Source organism: Notolabrus celidotus, chromosome 15, assembly GCF_009762535.1.
Source record: "Notolabrus celidotus isolate fNotCel1 chromosome 15, fNotCel1.pri, whole genome shotgun sequence".
NCBI lineage: Eukaryota > Metazoa > Chordata > Actinopteri > Labriformes > Labridae > Notolabrus > Notolabrus celidotus.
Window position 1 is genome coordinate 26782554 of NC_048286.1, and position 25170 is coordinate 26807723.

Consider the following 25170-nt stretch of genomic DNA (forward strand, 5'->3'; position numbering starts at 1 on the left):
AAGAAGCAGTTACCCTAAAATAAAACAATACTTTATATCCTTAACATTTAGAGTTTAGATGTTTTGCTATGCAAACACTGATGACAGCAGGATGAGGTGAGTGTGTGTGTGTGTGTGTGTGTGTGGGGGGGGGGGGGGGGGGGGGGGAGATGGCACAGCAGTGATAAGCCAGATTGAGACACAAAAATGAGCGGTTTTGTTATATTCATGTTTTGTGGCGTGCAAACAGGAACCAAATTCAGAAGGCAATAAACCAATAGAGGCAAAAACATACTTTCACTTCTCATTAGACACATGCCACTTCTTAGGTTAGACATATAGCTTGACGTGAGTTGCAGCTGCATCACATAAATGTGTGAAAACCAAACCAGAAAGCTTTTCCTGCCTCACCGTTTTTCTCACACTCAGTCTGCATGCTCCCCGCTTGCTGCACCCTTACACACACACAGACACACACAAGTGCCTGCTTCAGAGGCAACATGGAGAGCGAGGGGAGGCTGGTCAGCTCCATTTACTACGGGAGGATTGGAAGCAAGGCCACGGAGAGGCTGCTGGAGAGGTTCGGACGGGAAGGCAGCTTTCTGCTGAGAGACAGCGAGAGCATGCAGGGGGCCTTCTGTCTGTGTGTGAGGTGAGCTGTGAGCACAACGTTCTTAAAAGTTAACCAGTGAATATAAACAGGATGCTTATAATTGATAGTTAATCACACAGTTTATACATTGAAAAGGAGAAGACTTAAGCATTATCTCCCATAAGATGACAAAGAATTTGGAGGTTGTGCTACATTCTTTAACAATAATTCACTAAAGTCAGCGTTATAAAACAGTTTTGAAAGAAATGACTCACTTTGGAATGAACGTACGTTATATATAAACAACCTGTATCATAGTTACGTCTCCCTTTTTTCTGTTACTTTGATAAGACTTGTTTTATTTGACTGGGATGACACAATTTGGATAACATCATTCCAACACAGAAAATGAAACGGATGTGTTTCACGCCGCACGTATAGCTTTTGTTTATTTTCAACGCTTGTCTCTAGTTGGACCTTTACATATACGGCGTGATATACAGAATTCAGTAACAATAAACCATATACAACTCCAGACAGGAAGATCAAGCTGAATTCGTAAGCCATAATGAAGCAGTACAAACATCAAAATATGATATAAATATGATTCATTCAAAACACAGGAGCCAAAAATGAGGTCAGCTCTGGTTTGCTTTTAGCCAGCACCTTCCCATTGCTGTGACAGAGTCCATACCATGTATTATCATTGAAGATATGATGTTAGGTTTGTAATGCGTTTTGGAGTTTACAGCCTTTTATGGAGAAGCTGAGGTCAGAGATTTTTTTGTGTTACAGTAACTTCGAGTTACTCTGTCACTGTCCTGCCTCTGTTCATACTCAAATAATATATAAACAGTTCTTTAATATATTTTACAACTTTGAATGATTCATGATTATATTTGAATTTATTATCATGACTAATATGATTTTTTTTTGTTTAAAAAATAAAAGTTTTGGTGATATTCTGAGCGCCTGGCAGCGTTACATTCAGAAGATAAAAAGTTGGTAAAATAGGTAAATTCATGCATTCTTAATCTAACTGAGGAGGAAATATATATTTTAAGAAATTAATTAATACAGTTTATAAACCAAGAGAGAGTTTGATGTTAAAAATCCTGTTCAGAACAAATATTAATAACTAAAGCCATGAGAAAAATAGAGTAAAATAGAATATAAAGCTGATTCCACTGAAAACACTCAAAGTACAAGTACCTCAAATTCCAAATTTATGAGCAGATCAAATATTAGAATTTTCACATGAATAATTTCATAAACCCAGCTGAGAAAGAGAAAACAAATCTAAAACTTCTTAAAAAAAATGTTGTTCAGGAAAAAACAACGAGATATTATCTTCATATTATGACTATGCTGTCATCTCTCTGATTCATTTTTATCTATAGATCCAGAGTCTGAAATACAGTTTGAATTTGAGTTTGATCATTTAAACCATAAGAATATAATCAGAGGGCTCTTTGGGTGTTAAAGCGCTCAGGTCGTCCAGCACAGGTCTGCTCTCTGTCCGCAGAATCAAACAAACACAGAGAAGCAGTGTTCAGTTTATGCTCTAAATATCTGAAAGTCAGAGCTCAAGACTCACCTGTTTACAGCCTTTTATTAGATTACTTTAAGTAATGATTTCAGTACCTATTTTAATCATAACAGACTGAACTTTGACTTTTATGCTTATATCTGAAAACGGTCTCATTGTATTTTACTCTAATCTTTATGCTGTTTTTATTGTTAGTTATTTTTTATTTTTAAAGGCTGAATCTACTTATTTTAAAGTCCTCTTTTAATGTGCTTCTTCTGCTGTCTTCTGTGAAGCTTGTGTTTAAAGTGTTACAGAAATAAACTTTCTGTTTGAGATTATAAAAGCGTTACTGAGGTGTTGTCTCCTCTCAAACCAAAAACCATCTGCCACACGTACACAAACACACACACACTCTCTCCCTCTCTCTCTCTTTTACATTAAATCATCAAGGTGGAACATGTTTGCATACAAGTGTAGGTTCAGATTTCATACGTTACCAGGAAATCATTTAATTTCCTGAACTCTGTGTTTCACAGGAAGACACCGTTTGTGCATACCTACAGGCTTGTACAGTCCACCAACGGCTGGTATCTTCATTTTGAGGTGAGTTAATTTTTGCATGCAGTAAAAAACTACACACACACACACACACACACACACACACACACACACACACACACACACACACACACACACACACTAAAATACACAAATGCATGTGTAATTCATTCTAAATGTGTGGGTTGGTGTGTTGTGGTTTTCAGGATTCAAGGGTCAGGCAGCAGACTTTCAGGACTCTGGAAGGACTGATAAAGACGTACAGACGAGCATCCTCTGAAATTAGTATAGTGGCCCTTACAGAGCCGCTGGACAAGACACAGATACACAACATCAGCTCCGGACAAGGTAACATACACACACACACACACACCTACACACACACACACACACACACACACACACACACACACACACGCACACACACACACACACACACACACACACACAGAATGTACCTTTTGTCAAACTTCATACACCATCCTTAAAGCAGATTTTTTATGAAAAATATTTTTTTCAGAAAATGGATCAAAGCTGTAGAATGAAAGGAATCTTTATATTTTACTGATGAATGTGATTTTTTAATAAACCCCCTTTTTTTCCTGCTATTTCAGATGTTGCTTACGACCCCCCCAAAAAACATCCAGATTTTAAATCTGTTTCCTTTCAATAATTAACATTCGCTTTTTGACCTAGTCAGCATAATATTTGAGCAATATGCCATTTGTATTAACCCTCCTGTTATGTTCGTTTCTTAGGGACAGCAATAATGTCCCTGGGTCAACTTGACCCGGGCCATATTCAATTATCCAAAAGTGTCAGAACCCCAAAAAATCCTAATACACATTTTCTTAATCTCATTATTAACTCCATTACTAACAATTTAAATTAATATTTAGTGCATTGGTGTTCATTAATCCTCACAGATCATGGTTATATGAGGATAACTCGCTCGTTTTTTATGAAAATTCATGTTAAAAATGTTTTTAATGTACATTGACAAGCCTTAAATACAAATACAATAGTTTTACATTTTGTTTATTCTATTTTACATTTTTATTTATTTTTATTTTTATGAAGTGATGTTGATAAATGAACAGGAGACACCTCTTCTGTCACATGCTGCCCAAATTTTTATGCTTCATTTAGCTGGTTTGAAAAGCATATATTACCTAAGATGGAAGGAACCTCTGAATACCACTAGCCTTTCATCCACTGTGACATTAGAAATGCAAAATAATACTTTTAACATTTATGAACATTAAAATGGGTTAATTTGACCCGCAACATAACAGGAGGGTTAAAGTATAAAAACGTTATTTGTTCATACCTTTGCTTATACAATTACATAATCCTTTAAATAAATATCAACAAAGAAGTAATTGGATTTTTGTGGCCCATGAATTTAAAATTCAACAAACTTTAACTCAAAGTGTTTTTAAAGCTCCTGTGAGGAACTTTTCATTTGTGTTGAATCTGGAGCCTCCTATTGACAAAGAAGTTTATCTCTTCGTCAGTCTTGTAGTATTTGTAGGTATTGTTTTCTGATGTCAAATTTCATCCTGCTTTCTTTAAACAGTCATATCTCTTGCATATCTCTCTGCAGTGAAAATAAAGGCTGTTTAAGCAGCACACTGCTAATAGCCTCATCTCACACCTACAGTACACTGCTGCAGCGGTATCACAGACCAAAAATAACCGTAATGAAATGATCAGGGTTTGATGTTAGTGTTCATTTCAGTTTGTTTCATGGCCAGCTGAAAACTCTGCATGGAGGCAAACACATGTGTACAGACAGACAGACAGACAGACAGACAGACAGACAGACAGACAGACAGACAGACAGACAGACACAATTTATTTTCGCACATCAAAGAGTTCCTTTTCGATCTATGAGCTTACTCAGACTGAGAGAAATCTGCTTGTCTGAACTCTAACACAGTTTCGATGGTGTCATCCACAGAGATCATTTACATGGAAACATGCAGCAGAAGCTCCGTCTACTGAGGAAACGAAAAGATGGCCAAGAAACATGAATGACCTGTGTATTGACTAGCACACGAGGCTTGGACTGAAGTTTTTTTTTATCATACTGGGTGAAAGAACTGCCTGGATTGTCCTCGCTGTTGGTAAAAAACAACTTTCAAATCTTAAGTTCAATTTAAAACCAAAGTGTAACAGTGTTCTTTTTCATTTGGTGTCCAAGTAAGCGTGGGAACATGTCTTTTTATTCTATTTATTTACTTTATTGGGGTCAGATGCTCTGTATACAGCATCTCAGTAAATATGAATATCCTGAAAAAGTTTGATATTTCCCATCAGTTCTTTAAGACACAAAAATGTGATTTATTCTAGACTCACTGCAATGACACTAAAGTGTTTCAAAGTGTTTGTATTTTAATTTGGATAATTATGACCCACAGCTTGAAAAATGTAAAAATACACATCTCAAAATATTAAAATTTCATAGGATCTATCCATTTATTCACTATACAGTACTTGTTTGGGGCTCCTTTACCAATAATTACTTCCTCAGTTTAGTATGTTGGCGATCAGCCTTGCTAGCTCTCCTGAAGTATTGAAGCCCAGCTTGCTTTGACAGCAGCCTTCAGCTCGTCTGTAGTTTTGTGTCAGGTGCTTCTCATCTTCCTCTTGACATATATCTCACAGATTCTCTTTAGGGTTCAGGTAAAGGGAGTTGGCTGGTCAATAAAGCACAATAATATCATGGTGACTAAACCATTCGGTGGTAGTTTTGGTGCTGTGGGCAGGAAAAAGGAAATCAGCATCTCCATAAAGCTGGTAAGCAGATGAAGCTGTTAGATGCTGTGTTGACTTTGGACTTGATATAACACAGGGGACCAACACCAGCAGATGAAGCTGTTAGATGCTGTGTTGACTTTGAACTTGATATAACACAGTGGACCAACACCAGCAGATGCCACAGCATCCCCAATCATCACAGACAGAAGAAACATCACACTGGACTTCAAACACATTGAATTTTGTAGCTCTCCACACTTCCTCCAGACTCTAGGACCTTGATTTACAAATGAAATGCTAACTTTATCTGAAAAGAGGACTTTGGACCACGCAACAACAGTCCAGTTATTTTTCTCCTGAGCCCAGGTAAGACTCTTTGACGTTGCCTCTGGTTCAGAAGTGTTTTGATATTAATGATGTGACAGTTGCAGTCCTTTTCTTGAAGACGTCTGGGCGTGGTGGCTCTTGATACACCGACACCAGCCTTAGTCCACTCCTTGTGAAGCTCTCCAAAGGTCTTGACTCGACTTGTCTTGACAATCCTTGCAAGCCTGCAGTCATCCCTTTTGCTTGTGCACCTTTTCCTACCACACTTTCCGACCCGCCTTTGCAGCAAAGAGCTTCTGTGGTCTAACCTCCTTGTGGTGTGTGCCGATGATCGTCTACTGACAACTGTCACGCTAGCAGTCTTCCCGTGACTGTGATTGTGTATTTCTTCATGATTACAATATCTAATTATGATTTTAATTTCTACTTTACTTATACGAACATTTATTCTAATACTTGTTTGTCTGTGTGTAGTATTGTTTGTATGTATATTCTCTGGAGTGGACATTTTGCTTTATTGTATTTGTGTTATCTGATTCTGTCATAATGTCTGAATGTAAGTATACAGCTGGAAAAAGAAAAAAAAGACATATCTTTCACATTGTACTGTTGATGAGAAAAATGAATAAAAATTAAGTTAAAAAAAAAATAATATTCAAATATTTTCAGATATGTATTTTTAAATTGTTCAAGCTATATGCCATACTTATCAATTACAAAACAAAAAACACTTGAGAGTGATGCTAGAATATATCACATTTGTACGGTCTTAAAGAACTGAAGGAAGATATGGAGCTGTTTATCTCACACTATCTGTGGTAGCGTCACTCTGTCATGCATTGTGTGAAGTCACATGTGATTGCTCTGGTGTCTTCAATACACAGATGTGTAATAATATGTGTTGTGTTGTGAAGACAGAGGTTTTTAAGAAGTTTCTTTTGTGTTTATTTTCTTTGAATACACAGAGACTGTCTGCGTGACCGAAAAAGTTGTATCTGTTTGATGCCGTGTCTCTTGATTATCATGATGTATCTAATCTCTGTGGTTGTTCACACATCTTTATCTATCTAAAGTTGTGTCTCAGAACAGGAACTGCAGGAGAGGTGAATCATCTATTGTGGGTAAACTCATTGATGGTGTAACTTCAGTTCATTTTAGTTTTACTCTGGCAGACCTGATATTTGATCCACCAGAGGTTCTTGTGCATCCGCTGCGTACAACAACGAGTGTTTCATTTGTCACCCAATGGTCAGAGCTGCTTTGGCTTTAACTCCACATCTGACACGTTCTCATAGAAGCTCCTCCCTCACAGTTTGTTTTTACTGCAGAGCTGTGAATGTTACTCACTTTTTGTCTTTGGTAAGACATTTTCAAACACTGTCAATCAATCAATAAATAAATCAATCTTATTTATAAAGTGCCAAATCACAACAAACATCATCTCAAGATGCTTTTACAAACAGAGCAGGTGTAGAGTGTACTCTATGTTCTATTATTAACAAAGACTCAACACCAAGACAGGATAAGATCCCCTCTTATAGACAGGACTCAGTCTGATCTTATCTTAATCCACCATGAGCAGAGCACTTTGACAAACTTCCTTTAACAGGCAGAAACCTCCAGCAGAACCAGACTCATATTAGACAGCCGTCTGCCTCAACTGAGTTGGAGTTGGAAAGAGGGATAGAGGAGATTAAGAGAGAGAGGGTGATGATAGTGGTGAGACTGATAGTAGTAGTTGTAGCAGCTGGAGTCTGGAACGTCCGTAGCAGCAGGCTGTCTACGGCTGCAACTCAGAGGAATCTACGAGACAAGGGAGCTCATGGGAAGTCTGAGCTTTATCTGCCATTAGTCTTCTCATTAACATACAGAGTTGCATTACGACAGTATTAATTGTATAACCTAACTTATTTTATATACTCTGCATACATTCTTTCAAATGCACATCAAAAACTGTGCCCTTTTTGTCACCCGGCTGCGTTAAAAGCTTGATTCTTGTTGGTCTAAATCCCATAACAAAGTGATTTATTTCTCAATGGCATTGTTGTCAGTGACAACCTGATCTCTCACACAAATCAATGTAATAAACAGATGATAATACACAGTGTTACTCAGCTTTATTTCATATTAAACAGGTGTTCCATATTAAACGCTTTGGATCTATTTTTAGAAACAGACTGACCCTCTAGCTCAAGCAGAGAACTTGTATTTCATCAAGACTCACTGATGAACATCTGTTTGGACTGAATTACTAAAAGTTCTGTAAGCTGCATATAGGCAGAGATATACTGAGCAGACTTTGCTGTTATATTTTCTTTCCTTTAACATGTTCATATTATGATAAATGCAATGTGTGACCTTAAATACAAAATAACAACAAAATAAACACATTTACACACACACACATTCTAAATGTATTCAACACTTACAACACATTTTCATACGGGGATGTTAAATTAAAGTAGGCCTCACTCTGCAGGCAAATGGATGTTATCTTAGGTATTTGTTTGTTTGTTTGTTTGTTTGTCTGTTTGTTTGTTTGTTCTTTCAACGAAAAAGTCCCTCTCATGTACTTTTCAAAGTGTCCTCCCTGTGTCCTCCACCTCTGTGATCTCCTCCACCGGCTCAGCTGACGTGGCAGGGTAGAAGAACTGAAAACGACAACATCAGCTGTAATCAAGTGTTTGAGGTTTTTGTGAGTGGCAGAATGTGTGCATTTTGTATGTGTGTGTGTGTGTGTGTGTGTGTGTGTGTGTGTATGTGTGTTAGTGTGTGTGTGTGGGGGGGGGGGGGGGGGGTTTGGGCCTGTACCTACATTCAATGTCTCGTTTTTCTCCAGGAAACCTTTGTACTTTTGCGGGGGGCGAGGAATCGGAGGAAACAGGACCTCATACACTCTGAAACATCAAAAACAAAAAAACACACACTCAATGGGCCGTCAACAACAGTACCAACTCTCCTTTTAACTAATTTAGCTGTAATTAGAAATAGATAAAATCATATTTCTGATATCTATTGAGTTTTGATTCAACAAAGAAGTGAAACTGCAAAAGAAAGAATGGTATAAGTGTTTCTTTCATTTGCGCTTCCTTTTGTTTTCTGCGACTGTTTCCCCCTCTCAGACTATTTTAGTTTTTTAGAGTTTGTGTCGGCACACAAAGGAAGTTTAGGGTGGATGTTTTGCAGTAGCTTTCAAGAAAAAAAAACTACCACGCCCCAACACTTTTCTCACTTCTCCTTTATGCATCTTAGTTTTTGCACGCCTTTGCTTCTGCTGTCATTTAGGTCAAGTTGTACAAGAGAGGACAGAGTTTGTTGCACGATGCCTGACAAACATCATCATTGAGGTTATAAAACATTCAAGCTTTAATAGAGAGTCGGATAGTCATACAAAAACGATACCTTTGATGGCGCACCAACAGCAGCACTGCAAGGAGGATCATGGGTAGTCCAAGTGAAATAGAGATGATGAGGAGAAGGCTGAGTTTATCTGTTCGTTCCACAGCTACAAACAAACACAAACACACACACACACACACACACACACACACACACACACACACACACACACACACACACACACACACACACACACACACAGAAGCTCAGTCAGGCTCATGTATTCATACAATTAAAGAAGAGTGTAGTCTGGCAGTTGGAGATGAAGACATTTAAAAGTCAGCAGTCTTTGGTTCATACAATGTTTGAGATGGTTTGAACAAGCTGCACTCACTGGCAGTATGACTCCAGTCACTCCAGTGAGACTTTTCAATGCATGTGTCTGTTATCTTTGTCCTCATCCTCACTCTGTAGGTGTGGCTGGGATCTGCATTGGGCTCTGTATAATTCAGCTGGGTTATTACGTGTATGAGTCTTCCCTGTTTGTGAAAGATCCATCAGAAAACACTCAATGGGTTTACACATCAAGGTTCAACTTTTTAGACTTGTGGGTTTTTTTTAATGAATATCTTCTTTTTTGTAAAAGTCCTAAAACATTTCACACAGGCATACTGTACCTGGTTGCCCATGTCCAGCTGGTATTCAAAGCACCAGGGCCCAGAGTCCTCCATATTTGTTGGCTTACTCCATGTCACCAACACGCCTCCACCTTTGATCGATGCAGTGACATCTCGTGGTGGAGGCAGGACCTCTGGGACATAAAACAATAGAGATGTGATTAACAATTCCTTCAGGTTGTACAATATTCAACCTAAAATCTGAACCAAGAGGAACCAGTCACCTAACACACTTAATAATCTCATGCATTCCACTCTAGGCTTGAAGAAAACTGAACTACTAAGGGGGGAATGCTATGTAAGCAGTGAACATCCTGTTTTGTTTTTTTATTTATTTTATTGCATGTTTGAAGCATTTTCATTTGTTCTATTTTATGTTTGTAGTATCTTCAGTTTTCAGTTTTTCTACCTTATGTTTGTAGCTTTTCTAGCTGCTGTATTTTCTGTTTGTAGCATTTTCAGTTTTTCTATCTTATGTCTGTAGCATTTTCAGTTTTCAGTTTTTCTACATTGTGTTTTTAGCATTTTCAGTTGTTGTATCTTACATTTGCAGTATATTCAGTTGTTGTATTTCATGTTTGTAGCATGTTTCTGTTTTTGTATTTCATGTCTGTAGCATTTTTCTATTTTTTGTATTTTATTTCTATATAGCATTCACAGTTTTTCTTTGTAATGTTTGTAGAATTTTTAGTTTTGTATTTTATATATATTTTGTATGTTATGTTTGTTTATTGTGGACCCCAGGAAGAGTAGCTGCTGCGTTAGTGGCAGCTAATGGGGATCTGAATAAAGAATAAAGAAAGAATAAAGCATGTATAAGCATCGTCAGAATCTGGCTATGCTAGTTTAGGATTTAGCTCAAATCCACAGACCATACATATAAAGGGGATACAGCAACTGTGATGGCACCCATTGGTACATCAACAACTGCTATCACAATCTCAGAGCCCATCTGTGATTGTCTGATGAAGAAAAATGCCTCTGAGAGTAACAGACACACCTGGGGCTTCTGCTGTAATCAGCAGTTAGCGATAAAAGACCTCCAGCCCAGATTTTGTTTTCAGTGTCATCTTTTTTCACAGTCGATGATCCACTGACTGGAGACTTGTGAATGGAGTTTGTTTTGAGACATGATGTCAAAAAGCGTTTTTTTACCAGCACTTAAAGCAGATATCGGCTCATATACATTTATCAAAGCTAAATACACAATCTAAATGATCTGCTTCAGGCATGATTGGCTGATTGCATTAAGCAGATTGTGTTCCTGCTCTTAGCTCTCCACTTCACTGTTTCTCTTTTGACAAGCTGGTGGATAACAAGACTCAAAGAAAACCCGAAAACCCAGTCCTGCACCCAAACATTCTGTATATTGATGCAGAACCTGTAAAAAGAGATTACAACCCTCATGTTTTACCTTTTCTTTTTTCTTCTGTTGCCAGATTAGACCAAATATGGAGAACAGATACACACTACAACATCTCTATCCAACCACAAGAAAGCCACACCCTATATCACTATCTCCAGTGCATTGTACTGTGTATTGGTCATATTTGAGAAACAAACCAACTCAGTCTCCTTAATCTGCGTACAAATAACACTACCATACACTTACACCACATGTATGCAGTGTGTACACCAAATTAGAGTGGAGTTCACACTCAAGTCCTGCTAGCAGCTTCTGTGAAGAGCGTGTTAAACTTAATTGAATTTAACTAAATTTAGACCCTGGGTCCACCGAAACGCACAGGGGTAAAGTCCCTAGTTTCCGGGTAAAGTCCCTTTGGTCGAATAACGCCTAACAAATCCAAATACAGTTCAGGTTCAGATCACATGTACTTTGCCTGATTCAAACCTGGAATGGTTCAAAGGGAACATCTTAACTCCTTACCTCTAACTACATGCTTTACCCTTCACAGAACACTGGTTTTAGTAGGCTGACTCATAGTAACCAACTTCCAACCTACCACACTCACAACATTTTTCTACCATGTCATCTCCTAAGAGGCTCTGAAACAACCACATTCTGTTTTTTATTATACAATTCGAAAAAGCAAATGGAAGTTGTGTACTACCTTTAAAAAGGAGCTGACATATAAAGACTTAATATCCACTACACTGTAAAACATATAGCCCCAATTAGTTATATCCATTAACGTTTTTTCTTTAACTCAATGAGCCTGAAGAAGTTTTAGACTTTGAACTAGGCCATATGAGTTGTCGAATGTAAAAATTGCAATAATTAATTGTCTGGACAATTTAGATATTTTGTCATACCTGAACATGTTCTGTGAACTAGCTTTTTAAAGTTCTAAGTTTAAAAAATAAAAGAACTGTGGAAATACAACGTCAGTATTTTGATATAAGTTTATATCTATGTATTAAGATGAATTTATTTTCTCTCTGTTATGTTCTTTTACACTTTTTCCTTTGGTTGTAGGAGTTTGCATGTAGTGCTGTTGATAGTTTATCGAATGGAAAGGTTGGAGGCTTTTAAGTTAACCCAATTCTTCTTCGTCCACCTTCCTGCTCACAACCTTTTTGGTTTGGTTCCTTTGAGATCTTTTCTTCCTGCAGTGGTCAGACTCTATAACCAATAATATAGTGTCACAGTAACAAAGTAGACAGTGCAATAAAAGAAAAAATATATAAAGCAAACAAGAGCCTATAAAGTAACAATTATTAAAAAGTTGTAAAAAATAAGCATATCTACAACATACATATATATATATATATATATATATATATATATATATATATGTATATATATATTACTGTGACACTTGAATTTCCCCGTCGTGGGACGAGTAAAGGACTATCTTATCTTATCTTATCTTATCTTATCTTTTAACATTTGTATCATATGAAAAAAAAACGTAAAAGGGTGCACGATATTATTTTCTTTGTGAAGCTATCTCTGTTTTACCTGATACTAGCTAGTTTGCATGATCAATAATGCAAGCTTGAAAACCCCGATGTTGGTGGTTCATGGATTTTAACATAGCCAACTGGTATACATACTTACAATCATTTGTCAAAATAACTGATGCAGCTAAGTTAAAAAAAAAATAAACAGAAATTCTCCTAGCTTATAAAGACAAGTAAAAACACATTAGTCAAGTTATTTTACCTTCAGAAAAACATGAAATTTACATTGAATAACAGAGAAATATGTGTTTGTTCAACAAGGTAAGACAAGTTTTATAACTGCAATAAAACTATATAATTCATTGTTTTAACTTGCAGTATAACGTTGAAGGAATGAAATATCAAAAGTTAATTAACATACATAACTTAAACTACAATATTGTGACAACTAGTACATTATAGTTAAATAAACTTTTTGAACTTTAATTTTGGATTTAAGACAAAGCTAGTTTTGAAGTTGAATGAACTTACATTTTCAAGGCAGCAGGGGAACTTATATTTCCAGGTTAAAACAGCTTGAAATGTCTTACAGTGTATGCAACTGTGTATGTTGGAATATTACCTATATCTTGCACTTCATATGCGTACAAGTAGACTGTCCAGTTGTCATGCAGGGTTATGTTAAACTGGAGGATGACTTCTATTGTGTCATGCTCAGACAGAGTCAGAGACATTGATCCGACCCTCTCCACAGACGACTGATTCAGAGAGTGAATTGTTGTTCCCTCAGAGCAAATGCTGCGAGAACAGACAGAAGGAGAGAAATGTGCTTGAAATATTTCATGTATTTTTCAGTAAACCTGTGTTGTAAAAAACATTCAAATACCTGATAATGACCGAGAGATGAGCGTCCTGATGTAGCGTGAGAAAAGACCAGGAACAGTTGAGTTGTTTTGTTGAGTAAAGGAGGCAGCGGAAGCTTTCATCGTTGTTCACTGCAGCTTTCTCCACCATGAGCCCGTTAACTGAAGAATCCTGTGATAACAGCTGAAAGAGGTTTCCACATATTAATGACAGAATCAAGAAAATCCAAAAACATACATCTTTATTTGAGTTTAAAAAATGATTTGATTCTCACAACACCAGGAGTAGCTTCCCCACAGACATCTGCATCATTGGCCTCTGACTCTGTTCAAAGAGAACACATATCTACAGTTAGAGCACAAGACATACTCAGAGAAAATGATGCTGATGCAACAAAGAAAATGTTGAAACGTCTTCATAAGATCAGTTACATTCTGTTCGTGTGATCAGGGCTGGCTTGAGGCTCACAAACAGAATTACCAGGTAGCTTAGGGCGCCATTTTCTAGTTTAGTGACATTTCATGATTTACACCGACAGTAGAGGCATGTGAAACTATTCATCTTTCACTCAGAGTTATGTTGTAACTTTTCTGTGGTTGCAGGGTGGCACTGGCATCAAATATCAGCCTTACCAAGGACACCAAAACTGTATTTGATACCAAATTAAAACAAAATGTATGTCAAAATTAAAAGTCACACTTTTGTGCGAGATGACATGAACATAAAACAATGCTTCAAGTTTTGTGTTCAATGTGAGGAATACAAGTTTTTGTCATGTGTCAAGGCACCAAGCAGGATCACTCATTTGGCTGGGTTACTCTGAAAAAGCATGAAACAATGCATTGAATATCAGTCTATAAATATCAATAATCATGAGCTTGAACTTAAACAGATAAATAAATTGAGATCATTTTAAACTTTCTGGATCAAATTAAAAAGCCTGAATCTGTTCGGCACAAATCAGTCAATCTGAGCTTTTCTCAGGGTCAGCAACAGCAAAGTGATACTTTTATGTTTCTGTCAAATAAGGTTTGAAAGTCTAAGTATGGTCAGTGAAGTTTTCTCTCTTACAATCACCCAGCTGTGTTAAATACTCGATTCTTATTGGTCAAAACTGCATAAGGGTATTTTGTTCTAAATAGCAATGAATGCCAAGGACAACCGGATCACGCACATCATAATAAATCAATCTACGGACAGGGGCCCGGGGATTTATAAAGTCCATCATTTCACCTCTTCCTGTTCAAAATGTGGCCAACAAGTCATTTTCCGATAGCATCAGTAAACAACGTGAAGGAAGTTTCTCATCTAATGGACATTCCTGGACAAGTTTAGATGCAGCATTAAGATTAAAGCTGTCGGTGATGGACTTTTTCTACCGTGTGTGCGTCCATGATACACAACACACACACTTTCAGACGACAGTGTAAAGAAGTTCAACTCTAAATTGTATTCCAGTCAACTTGGATAAATATACAAACTAAGCCCTGGACTCAGCATGTTTATTCCCCAACTCTCACCTGAACATCATAATTGTGTTTTAACCCGACACCCTGAGGTGATTGCTGCCACACCATAGATCCACACTTTCTCTCCTACAAAATGTGGTCCTTCGGGCATTAGTTGGCACGCTGCATCAGTTAGGAGGCCAGGGCTGGACAGAGTTACAGTGTGGCTCACATTTGTCTCGCCTCCTGTCTAAGTTGCCACATGACTTAAGAGCCAACTTCCATAGATTCGTGAATCCCATCCGCACTCCTATTCCAACATTACTAGACCTAGAAGAGTGGCTAGAGTATGAGGTTGGTGTTCAGGTTCAAGTTTTGTGTTCAATGTGTTCAAGTTCACTCATTTGGCTGGGTTACTCTGAAAAAGCATGAAACAATGCATTGAATATCAGTCTATAAATATCAATAATCATGAGCTTGAACTTGAACAAATAAATAAATTGAGATTATTTTAAACTTTCTGGATCAAATTGAAAAGCCTGAACCTGTTCTAAACAATAACGTAATAATAAATCAATCTACAGACAGGAGTCCAGTGCATTTATAAAGTCCATCATTTCACCTCTTCCTGTTCACAATGTTTAAACACACAAAGAGCTGTGTTAAAGAGGCGTCAGCCAAATTAAAAAAAAAAACCCAGACATGAAGCATTCTGAAACTGCAGCATGGTGTGGACTTTGGCAGAGTTACAGGACTGGAAGGAAATACCAACACAAACGTTACAGGGAAGAGGGCTTTATATGGGTGAGGCTGTTATTTTCTTCATCTGTTAAGAATGTCAATGAAAAAACATTGATGTTTTGACTTTACTGTTAAATCTACTTGACATGGATACCTGGTGTTTGCTTGTTTGGATCTTTTGTTTGTTAGCCTGGTAATAAGGAGGATCATGTATAGTGAGCAGGGGGTTATGTGAATTAGAATCCTGACAGAGAGCAGAAGCATAGGAGTTCTGCTTAGCCTTTTGGGATTCTAATAATTACATAATCATCCGGTTCGACCAACAAACAGATCAATAATTTGAGATTATTTTGACAGGATCTGAATCGAATGAATTCGCTTTCTAAGACTTGAACCTGTTCTGAACAAAACAACCCAATACATTCTCTCACTTAATTTACAGCTACTTAATTAATTTAGATTTAAATAATTTCATTCATCTATAAATAATCATCTCTTTTCTTGGTCTTCCCTCCATGAACTGCACATTGGTATGACTTCAGTCAGTTTTCCAGAGTCTGTGATTAGAGCTGCATCCACAGCAAATGTGTGTTATTCACAATAATGGTCAGCTATCAAAAAATAACAGACCGCATGCTACAGATAACTGACCAATCAGAGTCAAGTATTTAACACAGCCCAGCAATAATTACAAATAAAACAACAAAGAACAGAATTTTATTTGCATTTTCTTTGTACTGTCCAATATTAATTGTACTTTCAAAAAGTCAAATGTGCAAAAAAATGGCAAGAAAATATTGAACTTTTTCATTTACTTGGTATGTAAACATATGAATGCTGTCTAACAACCACAATGCTTCTGTAAGATATAAAAAAAACTACTTGTTTCCGTTATGTGTGGTTCAATGCTCTTTACACTAATCTTTGTTTTATCTTAGAGAACCCAGAATGACCTCCTGACCAGTTTGAAAAAGTTTCAAAACTTCGACACCACCACAACATAGCCAAAATTGTTAACAAATCAAGCATGATGTTTTAATTCAAACATCCATTACTTATGTTAAAAGTTACCCACCAGTTTGTGAGGACAGCAACACCAGCAAACCCATCAAAAGGACAGGAAGCAGCTCCATAGCCAGCCTTGAGGTATCAGACATGCGGGTGAGAGAGACAAAACACTCACAAACCCTCAGCGTAGCATTTCACCACATACAGTGGGCAGAGAGAAGATGTCCCCATCCACACTCGGTAATTTCCTGACTGTTCATACTTCCTCTTTTCAAATTTCTACACAAAGATTCTGACCTCTAATAAAACATCTCAAATAGCAGCTGAAACAAATAAAAGCTTTCCTACAGGAGAGTTAACTCTGCTCTATATTGTGAGCTACACATTTCAGATTCTTACATTTACTAACTTTTTTACTAATGTACTAACATTTAGCACAAGACGGACAGAAAAAGTTATTAGTTATTTTTTGTTGAAAGACTCAGCTACACTACTCCTTTTCTACAATTCATATAAGTGATAAATACACAAGTTGATCTGTTCCAGGTGCAAGTTTTACAATGACTTAAATCTATCAAAAAATCATCCTACACTACATTAATATGAAATTAATATTGTTAATAGCATTAACCAGAAGCCGATACCTGCTGCTGTGTCTCCACTCTGTCAGGCACTGACACAAGACAGAGAAACATTTCTGGGGAAAGAAGAAGTGTGACGTCACATACTGTACAGAGCTTCAGGAAACCATGGCTTTCTTCCTGTTTCTTTTTTAAAAATGTCTCATGTACCAGTAGATGAACAGATGTCAACACTCTGAGTTAAGCTTTTGTGGTTTCAAATGTAAACAGACTATAAACCAGGCAAAGGTTACTGCCTTTTATATGAAACAGGATGGTTATTCAAAGACAGCACTAAACAACAAGGCATAGCAAAAAAAATTCCCCCACCCCCCTTTTGACTTGTTGCTGTAGGCTTTAGTTCATAACACTGGACTCCTCAATGTTGACAGATGAGCCATAGGTCAAACTGTAAAATCAAAGTTCACCTTATTTTCAGCGATTAAACAAATATTTTGTGAAGTCAATGGTAAATGCTAGTAACTTAACCCATTCAAAGCCACAGACTGTAAATAAAATTCTATACAGTCAATGGGTGATTACATTTGAATACATTTTTCTCATACATCAATCAATCAATCTTTATTTGTATAGCGCCAAATCACAACAAACGTTATCTCAAGATGCTTTTACAAACATAGGCGGTCTAGACCACTCTATGTCAAATTATGAACAGAGACCCAACTTCAAGACAGGGTAAGACTCAGTCTTACCCCACCTTAATCCACCATGAGCATTGCACCTCCCAATATTTAGCTAGTTACAGTGGCAAGGAAAAAATTCCTTCTAACAGGCAAAAACCTCAGAACCAGACTCATGTTAGACAGCCATCATGCCTCAACCGAGTTGGGTCTGGAAAGAGGGATAGAGGAGAATAAGAGACAGAGGGAGCGGTGATACTTTCTGTCATATCAGTTTGTTCTTATCCTGTAGATTTTTCCAAGATGTTTATCTTTTATCTGGAAACGGGAAGGTAGCATCACCGCTGACCCCTCACACCCTGGACACAAATTCTTAAAACTCCTCTCCTCCCCTCCGGCAGGCGCTACAGATCACTGTGCGCCAAAACAACCCCCAGGCTGTTACTCTGATGAACACTAAACCATAACAGTGTCATACCTGTCAGATCAATACTCTCTGTAAATATACATGTAGATATACAATGCAAAAATTCTCCAAGTAGAATTCCATATTTCTATTTTTTGTATTATTTAACTTCTATTTTTATAATGTAAAAACTACCTCTGCTACTCACCACTGCACTTTATCATATTATTTTAGCCTGTACATATTAGTCATGCCTATTTGTTGTTCTTTTGTATTTATAGCTGATGTTATTGTTATTATTTTTATTTTATGTTTATTTGTAGGTCTTATTCTTATGACTTGTAAAAAGAGAGCACAGTTTACCAAAGTCAAATTTCTTGTGTCTTCAAGAATAAATAAAGGCCAATAAAGCTGATTCTGATTCTGATGCCATAAAAAGGAAGTATAATGCTTCAATGCTGACAAATGCAGCTCTGGATAGAAATGTAATGAAGAGAGAATAGACGTTAGCTGTAGGCCATTGTTTTGGTATGTTCTGCTGTGGTATGGGTCGACCATATGAGAGGATGGCAGCTAACCTATGTGAATCAGAGCTCTCTTCTGAAAGAGAAAAAGGTAGTTCCCTGACCGGGAATCGAACCCGGGCCGCGGCGGTGAGAGCGCCGAATCCTAACCACTAGACCACCAGGGAAGTTGCAAATAGCAGTCGAAAATTGTGGATATAAACAAAGAATATTCGAGTCTGTCTTCGAATATTTCTTTCATTAGAACTTATCTATTTTGGTCACTTCCGCTTTCCAAAATAAACGTACTACCAATAAATCAGAATAGACTCTTATGTGTTATATTTCTTCCCTCCTCCGTGCAAACCGCCTTCTTTTGCGCCTGAAGTTTGGAGACCGTCTCTGGGGTCTTTGTTTCTTCTCAGCCACTGAAGCACCCTGTTCACCCTTTCTACACCTCAGTCTCCACGGCCAACACTTTCTTCCACTAGGTGGTGATCATGCATCACTGTCCCTCACTTTCATTGTCTGTCTTTACAACCAAATTAAACCATAGACTCTTTTGTTTTTAACCACATGGAATGATTAAACCAGTTAGTATGAAGGAAAGTTGAAATAAATATTGTTATTGTAGATGCAGCATGGCCCTTTAGTGCGGTACAATGCATTCAATCCCTCTGTGTGCTGGTTGAAAACGAAACCAGACATCCACGCTTTGGATACAGAAAGAACAGGAGAACATACAGCCTCGTGTAATTTGGAGGGAACTCATCCTTACTGTGAGTTAAAACTTATTATTGTTTAACAACAGCCGAAGGGCTGAAGTTATATATTCTTATCTAGACGGTACACATGTTGCTTATTATCAAAGGAAGGAGTTTAACTAGCTGGGTGGAGTACGTCGGTGTGGCTGATGTAAATGAGGAAATAGACGTTTTCTTTAATTGAACCCATTTTAAAATGTAAGGTGCAAATACCCAACACGATGTCCATGAGAAGAATGGTGTAGAGACCAGATACCAGGTTCTTCCTTGGACCGGATAATAAGTCACAAATGGGGATAAAGTTAGTGTTGGTAAAAGTTTTCCTTTATTCACTTACTATTTGTCTTTCCTGGGATGCGTGCAAGTTATAATAATAATAATAATAATAATAATAATAATAATAATAATAATAATAATAATGATACATTTTATATATATATATATATATATATATATATATATATATATATATATATATATATATAAAGCGCCTTTCAAAAAAACTCAAATACACTTCACAAACAACATACAATAAAATACATAATAAAAGAAACAAAATAGAAACAGTGGATGTAAAAACACTAACAGTTAAAAGCAGTTCTGAAGAGGTGAGTTTTGAGATGGAATTTGAATGTTTGTAGGTCAGTGGAGTTGCATATCTGTTTGGGGAGGGATTTGGACGAAGCTCTGCCACCCCCAAATTCGCTGCTTATTGGTCCTACAGGGTGGGGAGAGGAGGAGGAGGAGGGTGGGTTGGCTTACTCACTAGTTCTTTATTTTTAAGAGATGCTTGTCCATCATTCTTGTAGGCTTGATTAGTAGGACGGTGAGCAGTTTTACCAGAACTTTTCTCTGGAATTGGACGACACCCAGCCAAACCAGATCATATACAAACATAGGCCATTGTGCCAAATAACATTTCCATATTAGCATGTAAGAAACAAAAATCACTCACATATGACTATACTTGTTTGTTTTGCTTCCTTTCACTTCCAGTGCTGTTATTTTTACCCTTTTTTCTGTATGCTACCAGAGTCACCATGTCAGCCAAAGACACAGTGAGGCGTAATAAGATAGTCATTCAGACTACTTTGTGTGGAGACTACACGCTGATCCTCAACAAGGTTCTCGAGCAGAAGCTGATCACCGGACGTGAGTACAACAACCTTAAAAGTATCAACAAAGAAACCCTGGAGGGACATGCGGTTGAGCTTGTGGATAAGATCATGAATAAAGGAGAGGAGAGCTGCCAAGCTTTCCTCAACCTGCTGCAAACTGATGAAGACATTAAAGAGACTTATCCAGAGCTGAAGAACATACAGCTGAACATCCCCTGCCTCCTACCTATGCCTGTTCAAGCCAGTTCATCTGACGATGTTGGTAGGTTAACATACATCATTTTGTGATAAGGATTGTGTCCAGTATTCATCATGTATCGGCCTCTTGTGTGTGTCTGAAGTTTATGTCCACAGGCTAAATCAAAAATGTCAGACAGGTGTAATGTAATGTGAGGTGTAATTCTGTTTTATTCTGATTTCCTCAGATGATAAGTCACTGGAGAGCAAGAGGCAGAAGCAGGTGAGGTCTTAATTTAAAATGTAACGCTATGTGTGAAAAAACATTTACAGTATATTTAAGAGACGTGTTTCTCAGGAAACTCATATGCTAAATGTGCCTCAAAAAGCAGAGCTAGTGTAAGCAGCTGAATGGTAAACTATAAAGGTTAGTCATGATGTTTATTTTTATTGGAATGCTTCAAAGTGTAAAAATGAAAGGGAGTGAGGAAAATGAATGCTGAGGAAATTCAATTTTCAACTATCTAAAGTTAAAGCTTATTTCATTTTGATTTTGAATAAAAGTCAAGACACCCCTAGCATTTAAATGTACAATGAAAGCTTTGATATAACTCAAAAATGTAAACTAGGAGAGAAAAACAAACTAAACCCAGTTAAGAGTTAAAGTCTAGAACTTGCTACGGCATGCACAGAAGCAGGGTGGAGGGCATCCACCTACCCTGTGGAAGTGGGTTGCACCCAGTACCTCCTTAAAATACCAGGAGTCACTGGATGTAAGCAGAGGAAAGCTTTGCGGAAGCTGGCAGAGGAGGCTGAGAAAGGAAACCTCTGGCTCTGGTTCAGCAGGAAGGACACTAAGTGGGGCAGAGAAGGATCTTAGGGCCAGCTGCAGGGAGCGGTAGGGAGACGTCCCTACTACTGCCCCACCACCTGGAGATTTCCTGGGATCAAAGGGGCGAAAAATAAGGGTGGCTCTCAGCTGAGGACCAGCAGGTTTCTAGGACTTGTGCTTCCATCTAGAGGACAAAATAATAAAAAGGGAAAATATTCTTAAAAGTTTCTTCATTGTTTGTTTGTTTCCAGGGCGATCAGTATCGGTTGAACAGCCGGCCAATCGGTCTCTGTTTCATAATAAACAATGAGAATTTCTTGGATGGCGATGTTAGACATGGAACCGGCAGAGACACTGGTATGTTACACGTTAGATACATTTACTTTTCCTCTTTATAAGTGGTTGAAGACAAAAGTTTTCAATGACATGTCTTACAGAAAGTCTGGCAGAGGTGTTCAGCTGGCTGGGCTTCAGAGTGCTGATGTGTAAAGACCAAACCAGGGACCAGATGGATCACACTCTGAAGAGCTTTGCTTCTGTGAGGGACTTCTCTCAGCTGCAGCAGCTGGATGTCAAGGAGTGGTCCGGGGGCAGTTTCACTGATTTTCAAGGAGGTGCTAAGCATGGTGATGCTTTCATCTGCTGTATTTTGAGTCATGGAAGAAAAGGTGTAGTCTTGGGGATCGATGGACAGCCCCTTGCTATTAAAGAAATGACCAGAACCTTCAAGGCGACGGACCAATCAGCTCTCACTGGAAAGCCAAAAGTGTTCCTGATCCAGGCCTGCCAGGGAGGCCAGATACAAGGAGGGGTGTTATCAGAAGATCTGCAGGCTGATGATTGTCAGTCACTCTATATCCCTGAAGAAGCTGATGTCCTTGTTGCAATGGCCACTGTTGAAGACTGTGCAGCAATCAGACACAAAATAGATGGGTCATGGTTCATTCAGCCCCTGTGTGAGGAACTTAAGGATGGCTGTCCAAGGTAATGTACAGATTTAGTACTTGCCATAACTACATGTGACCATTTTACTCTGGGAAAATTGAAGTACTGTTACAATGTTTTACTTCTGTTTTCCAGGCTGTGAGTTATACATGTTTGATATCTGACAAATCGTTTTCATTACTTTGATTCATGATTAGTATTAAAAATTATCCTAAATTGTTAAACTCCATAAATATGTTATGTTAGACTATACAGCATATTTGATAAGTCACAGTTAACCTTTAAGAACTCAAAAGCACTTGGCATTCACCACCCTACCACCATGAGCATATCGATGTTTAATATATTTGATAACCCACTAACTTCAGTCAGACAAGCATGAAAGCCATCTTCAGCATAATGTTACAGCTAGCTAAACATGAAAAATTGCTACCATTCCCCTGCTCCATGTTAATTGAGCAACTGAAAAAGAGAAAAAGTTTTAAGTTAAGAAAAAATGTTGTTTAATAAACGCTTCCTAGCTAACATTACATTAGCTAACATTGTGTTAGCCAGGAATTTGGTTTTGCCATTGTGTAAAACGAGGAAAGAGCACTATAAGCCACTTTCAAATTAACTGTAACACTAACTGCAAAAGTTTTGAATGCTGTTAGCATTTACGTTAGCTGTTGTCTGATATTAGCTTATGTGGTGTGTCTTAAGTCGAAACATGGCCAAATTTCCCTCTGGGTTTTCACTTAAAATGTATATGAATTACAACCTGAAACACAACTGTACCATGCTCCAAAAACAATTAAGCTCTCCACTCTAAACCCGACATCAGAGTGAAATGAGAAAGTCATGGTCATCAAAAAGATCAGCAATGTTAATTATTAAGAAGGTCAATCAATCAATCAATCAATCAATCAATCAATCAATCAATCAATCAATCAATCAACCAATCAATCAGTCAAGCAATCAAGCAATCAATCAATCAGACTTTATTTATAGAGCACTTTTCATACAATGACATTGTAACACTAGGTGTTGTACATAAAAACAACCTACAATAGACAAAATTTTAAAAAAGATCCCAGCCCGACCCCAGACCCACCCCGCAATCCTAAGGTTAAGAACACAATATATGCAACAATAGTAATAAAAACAATACAAATAAAATAAATAAATGAAAAATAAAAAAAGAAGTTGCTGAACGAACTGAAGAAACGCTCTCATAATATCTTGATGTGGAAACACTGGAGGTAAAATAAGATGTTAAAACTCAACACAGGAGATTAAAATCACAAAAATAAATTTTCTAAATATCTAAAGATACTTTTCTAAGATAATAAAACACTAAAATATTAAACCATCAAAAGAAAATAAGATGATATACTTAAAATAAATAAAATAAATAAGTACATAAATAAATAAAATAGAATAAAAGTGACTAAAATTTGAACTAGATAATAAATAAATGAATAAATGAAACCGTTATAAGAATGAAACTCAGTTAAAAGCGAGACTAAAAAGGTAGGTCTTGTGTTATGACCCTTATATGTGCTGTACGCTCAACTGACTCAGCATTGTGATAGTAATGTGTGCTTTTACCTTGTTGGTTGTTTCAGGGGTGAGGACGTCGTCACCATCCTCCATCGCGTGAACAACAAAGTAAGTCAGAAAGAGGGCAACCGCAACCAACCTGGCACAGTAAAGCAGATGCCTGAAGTCAGATTCACCCTGAGGAAGAAACTTGTGTTGTCACCACATCACAACTAAAGCCATGTCACCGCAAATTAAATTGTATAACCTGCACTATATTTTTCATGATTTTAATCCTTTATTCTAGAAAGAATACTGGAGCACTATATTCTCTGTTTCTTATTTTAGTGTATGTAATAAACTCTGGTGAGGTTTTCCTCAGATATACAACTTTTTGACAACTTTTTATATTTTCTATTAAAAAAAGGATAATTGTCTTCAAATTGATTTTATTGCAGAATAAACTTAATTTCTTATCACTGGTGACTCCATGTCTTATTGAAGGTGAGTGACCAAACAACTTTAACATACTAAAGGTGACATTTACGCAACACATACATTAAAATAGAAAGTTATTTTTCCCCATTCATATTTATATTCATATTCATTCATTTACAAATGAACTACACCTTAAATCAGAGGTGTCAAACATGCGGCCTGTGGGCCAAAACCGTCCCGCTGGAGGTTCCATCCGGCCTGTAAAGTGAAAAAAATACAGAGAAGACATTAACTGCAATTTTTCAATAAAAGTAACTACTATTTTAAATTTGAGGGTCGCATAAAATTATAGTGCTGATGGAGCGCACCAGAACAGCACTTTTTTTAGACTTTAGAAAATAGATTATTTTCTGTTTGCATAATCCGGTTGAGATTCATGAAGACTTTTTAGAGCACTATAAGATGATCCACTCACTACTAACACTAGCACTACACTCCTGCATACAACACTGT

At 37.4% G+C, this 25170-nt stretch overlaps 3 protein-coding genes and 1 non-coding gene across 6 annotated transcripts; 2 read left to right on the forward strand and 2 right to left on the reverse strand.

Annotated features, from left to right (window-relative positions):
* Positions 1–162: 162 nt before the first annotated feature.
* On the forward strand, positions 163–6361 carry LOC117826937 (SH2 domain-containing protein 1A-like). Its single transcript, XM_034703365.1, has 4 exons — positions 163–631; positions 2639–2705; positions 2867–3008; positions 4624–6361. Exons 1-4 carry the CDS (start codon positions 414–416, stop codon positions 4665–4667), a joined length of 471 nt encoding a protein of 156 aa, XP_034559256.1. The 5' UTR covers positions 163–413; the 3' UTR covers positions 4668–6361.
* A 1489-nt stretch (positions 6362–7850) lies between these two features.
* LOC117826242 (interleukin-5 receptor subunit alpha-like) lies at positions 7851–17429 on the reverse strand. The gene is made up of 10 exons (XM_034702178.1): positions 17337–17429; positions 16760–16824; positions 13770–13819; positions 13518–13678; positions 13254–13429; positions 9767–9900; positions 9484–9628; positions 9153–9255; positions 8566–8647; positions 7851–8401 (listed from the first exon to the last, which is right to left on the reverse strand). Exons 2-10 carry the CDS (start codon positions 16815–16817, stop codon positions 8327–8329), a joined length of 984 nt encoding a protein of 327 aa, XP_034558069.1. The 5' UTR covers positions 16818–16824; positions 17337–17429; the 3' UTR covers positions 7851–8326.
* A 1549-nt stretch (positions 17430–18978) lies between these two features.
* On the reverse strand, positions 18979–19050 carry trnae-cuc. The gene has a single exon. It is a non-coding gene; the product is annotated as a tRNA-Glu (tRNA).
* Positions 19051–19334: 284 nt separating this feature from the next.
* Positions 19335–24698, forward strand: LOC117826874 (caspase-8-like). 3 transcript variants are annotated; one of them, XM_034703281.1, is made up of 6 exons: positions 19335–19353; positions 20660–21006; positions 21170–21204; positions 22005–22110; positions 22191–22737; positions 24306–24698. In XM_034703281.1, exons 2-6 carry the CDS (start codon positions 20667–20669, stop codon positions 24454–24456), a joined length of 1179 nt encoding a protein of 392 aa, XP_034559172.1. In that variant the 5' UTR covers positions 19335–19353; positions 20660–20666; the 3' UTR covers positions 24457–24698. The 3 variants fall into 3 exon arrangements, with proteins under 3 accessions (XP_034559172.1, XP_034559170.1, XP_034559171.1); XM_034703279.1 differs by lacking the exon at positions 19335–19353 and adding an exon at positions 19364–19641; XM_034703280.1 differs by lacking the exon at positions 19335–19353 and adding an exon at positions 20431–20559.
* The last annotated feature ends 472 nt before the right edge of the window (positions 24699–25170 follow it).

Coding starts and splice junctions, on each gene's coding strand:
- LOC117826937 (XM_034703365.1), top strand. CDS start 414: ATGCTCCCCGCTTGCTGCACCCTTACACACACACAGACACACACAAGT. Junction 2,706..2,866: donor GCTGGTATCTTCATTTTGAG/GTGAGTTAATTT, acceptor TGTGGTTTTCAG/GATTCAAGGGTCAGGCAGCA. Junction 3,009..4,623: donor CAACATCAGCTCCGGACAAG/GTAACATACACA, acceptor TGTCATCCACAG/AGATCATTTACATGGAAACA.
- LOC117826242 (XM_034702178.1), bottom strand. CDS start 16,817: ATGGAGCTGCTTCCTGTCCTTTTGATGGGTTTGCTGGTGTTGCTGTCC. Junction 13,430..13,517: donor CATCTCTCGGTCATTATCAG/GTATTTGAATGT, acceptor CTGTTCTCGCAG/CATTTGCTCTGAGGGAACAA. Junction 9,256..9,483: donor TGACTGGAGTCATACTGCCA/GTGAGTGCAGCT, acceptor GTTTGTTTGTAG/CTGTGGAACGAACAGATAAA.
- LOC117826874 (XM_034703281.1), top strand. CDS start 20,667: ATGTCAGCCAAAGACACAGTGAGGCGTAATAAGATAGTCATTCAGACT. Junction 21,205..22,004: donor AGAGCAAGAGGCAGAAGCAG/GTGAGGTCTTAA, acceptor GTTTGTTTCCAG/GGCGATCAGTATCGGTTGAA. Junction 22,111..22,190: donor TGGAACCGGCAGAGACACTG/GTATGTTACACG, acceptor CATGTCTTACAG/AAAGTCTGGCAGAGGTGTTC.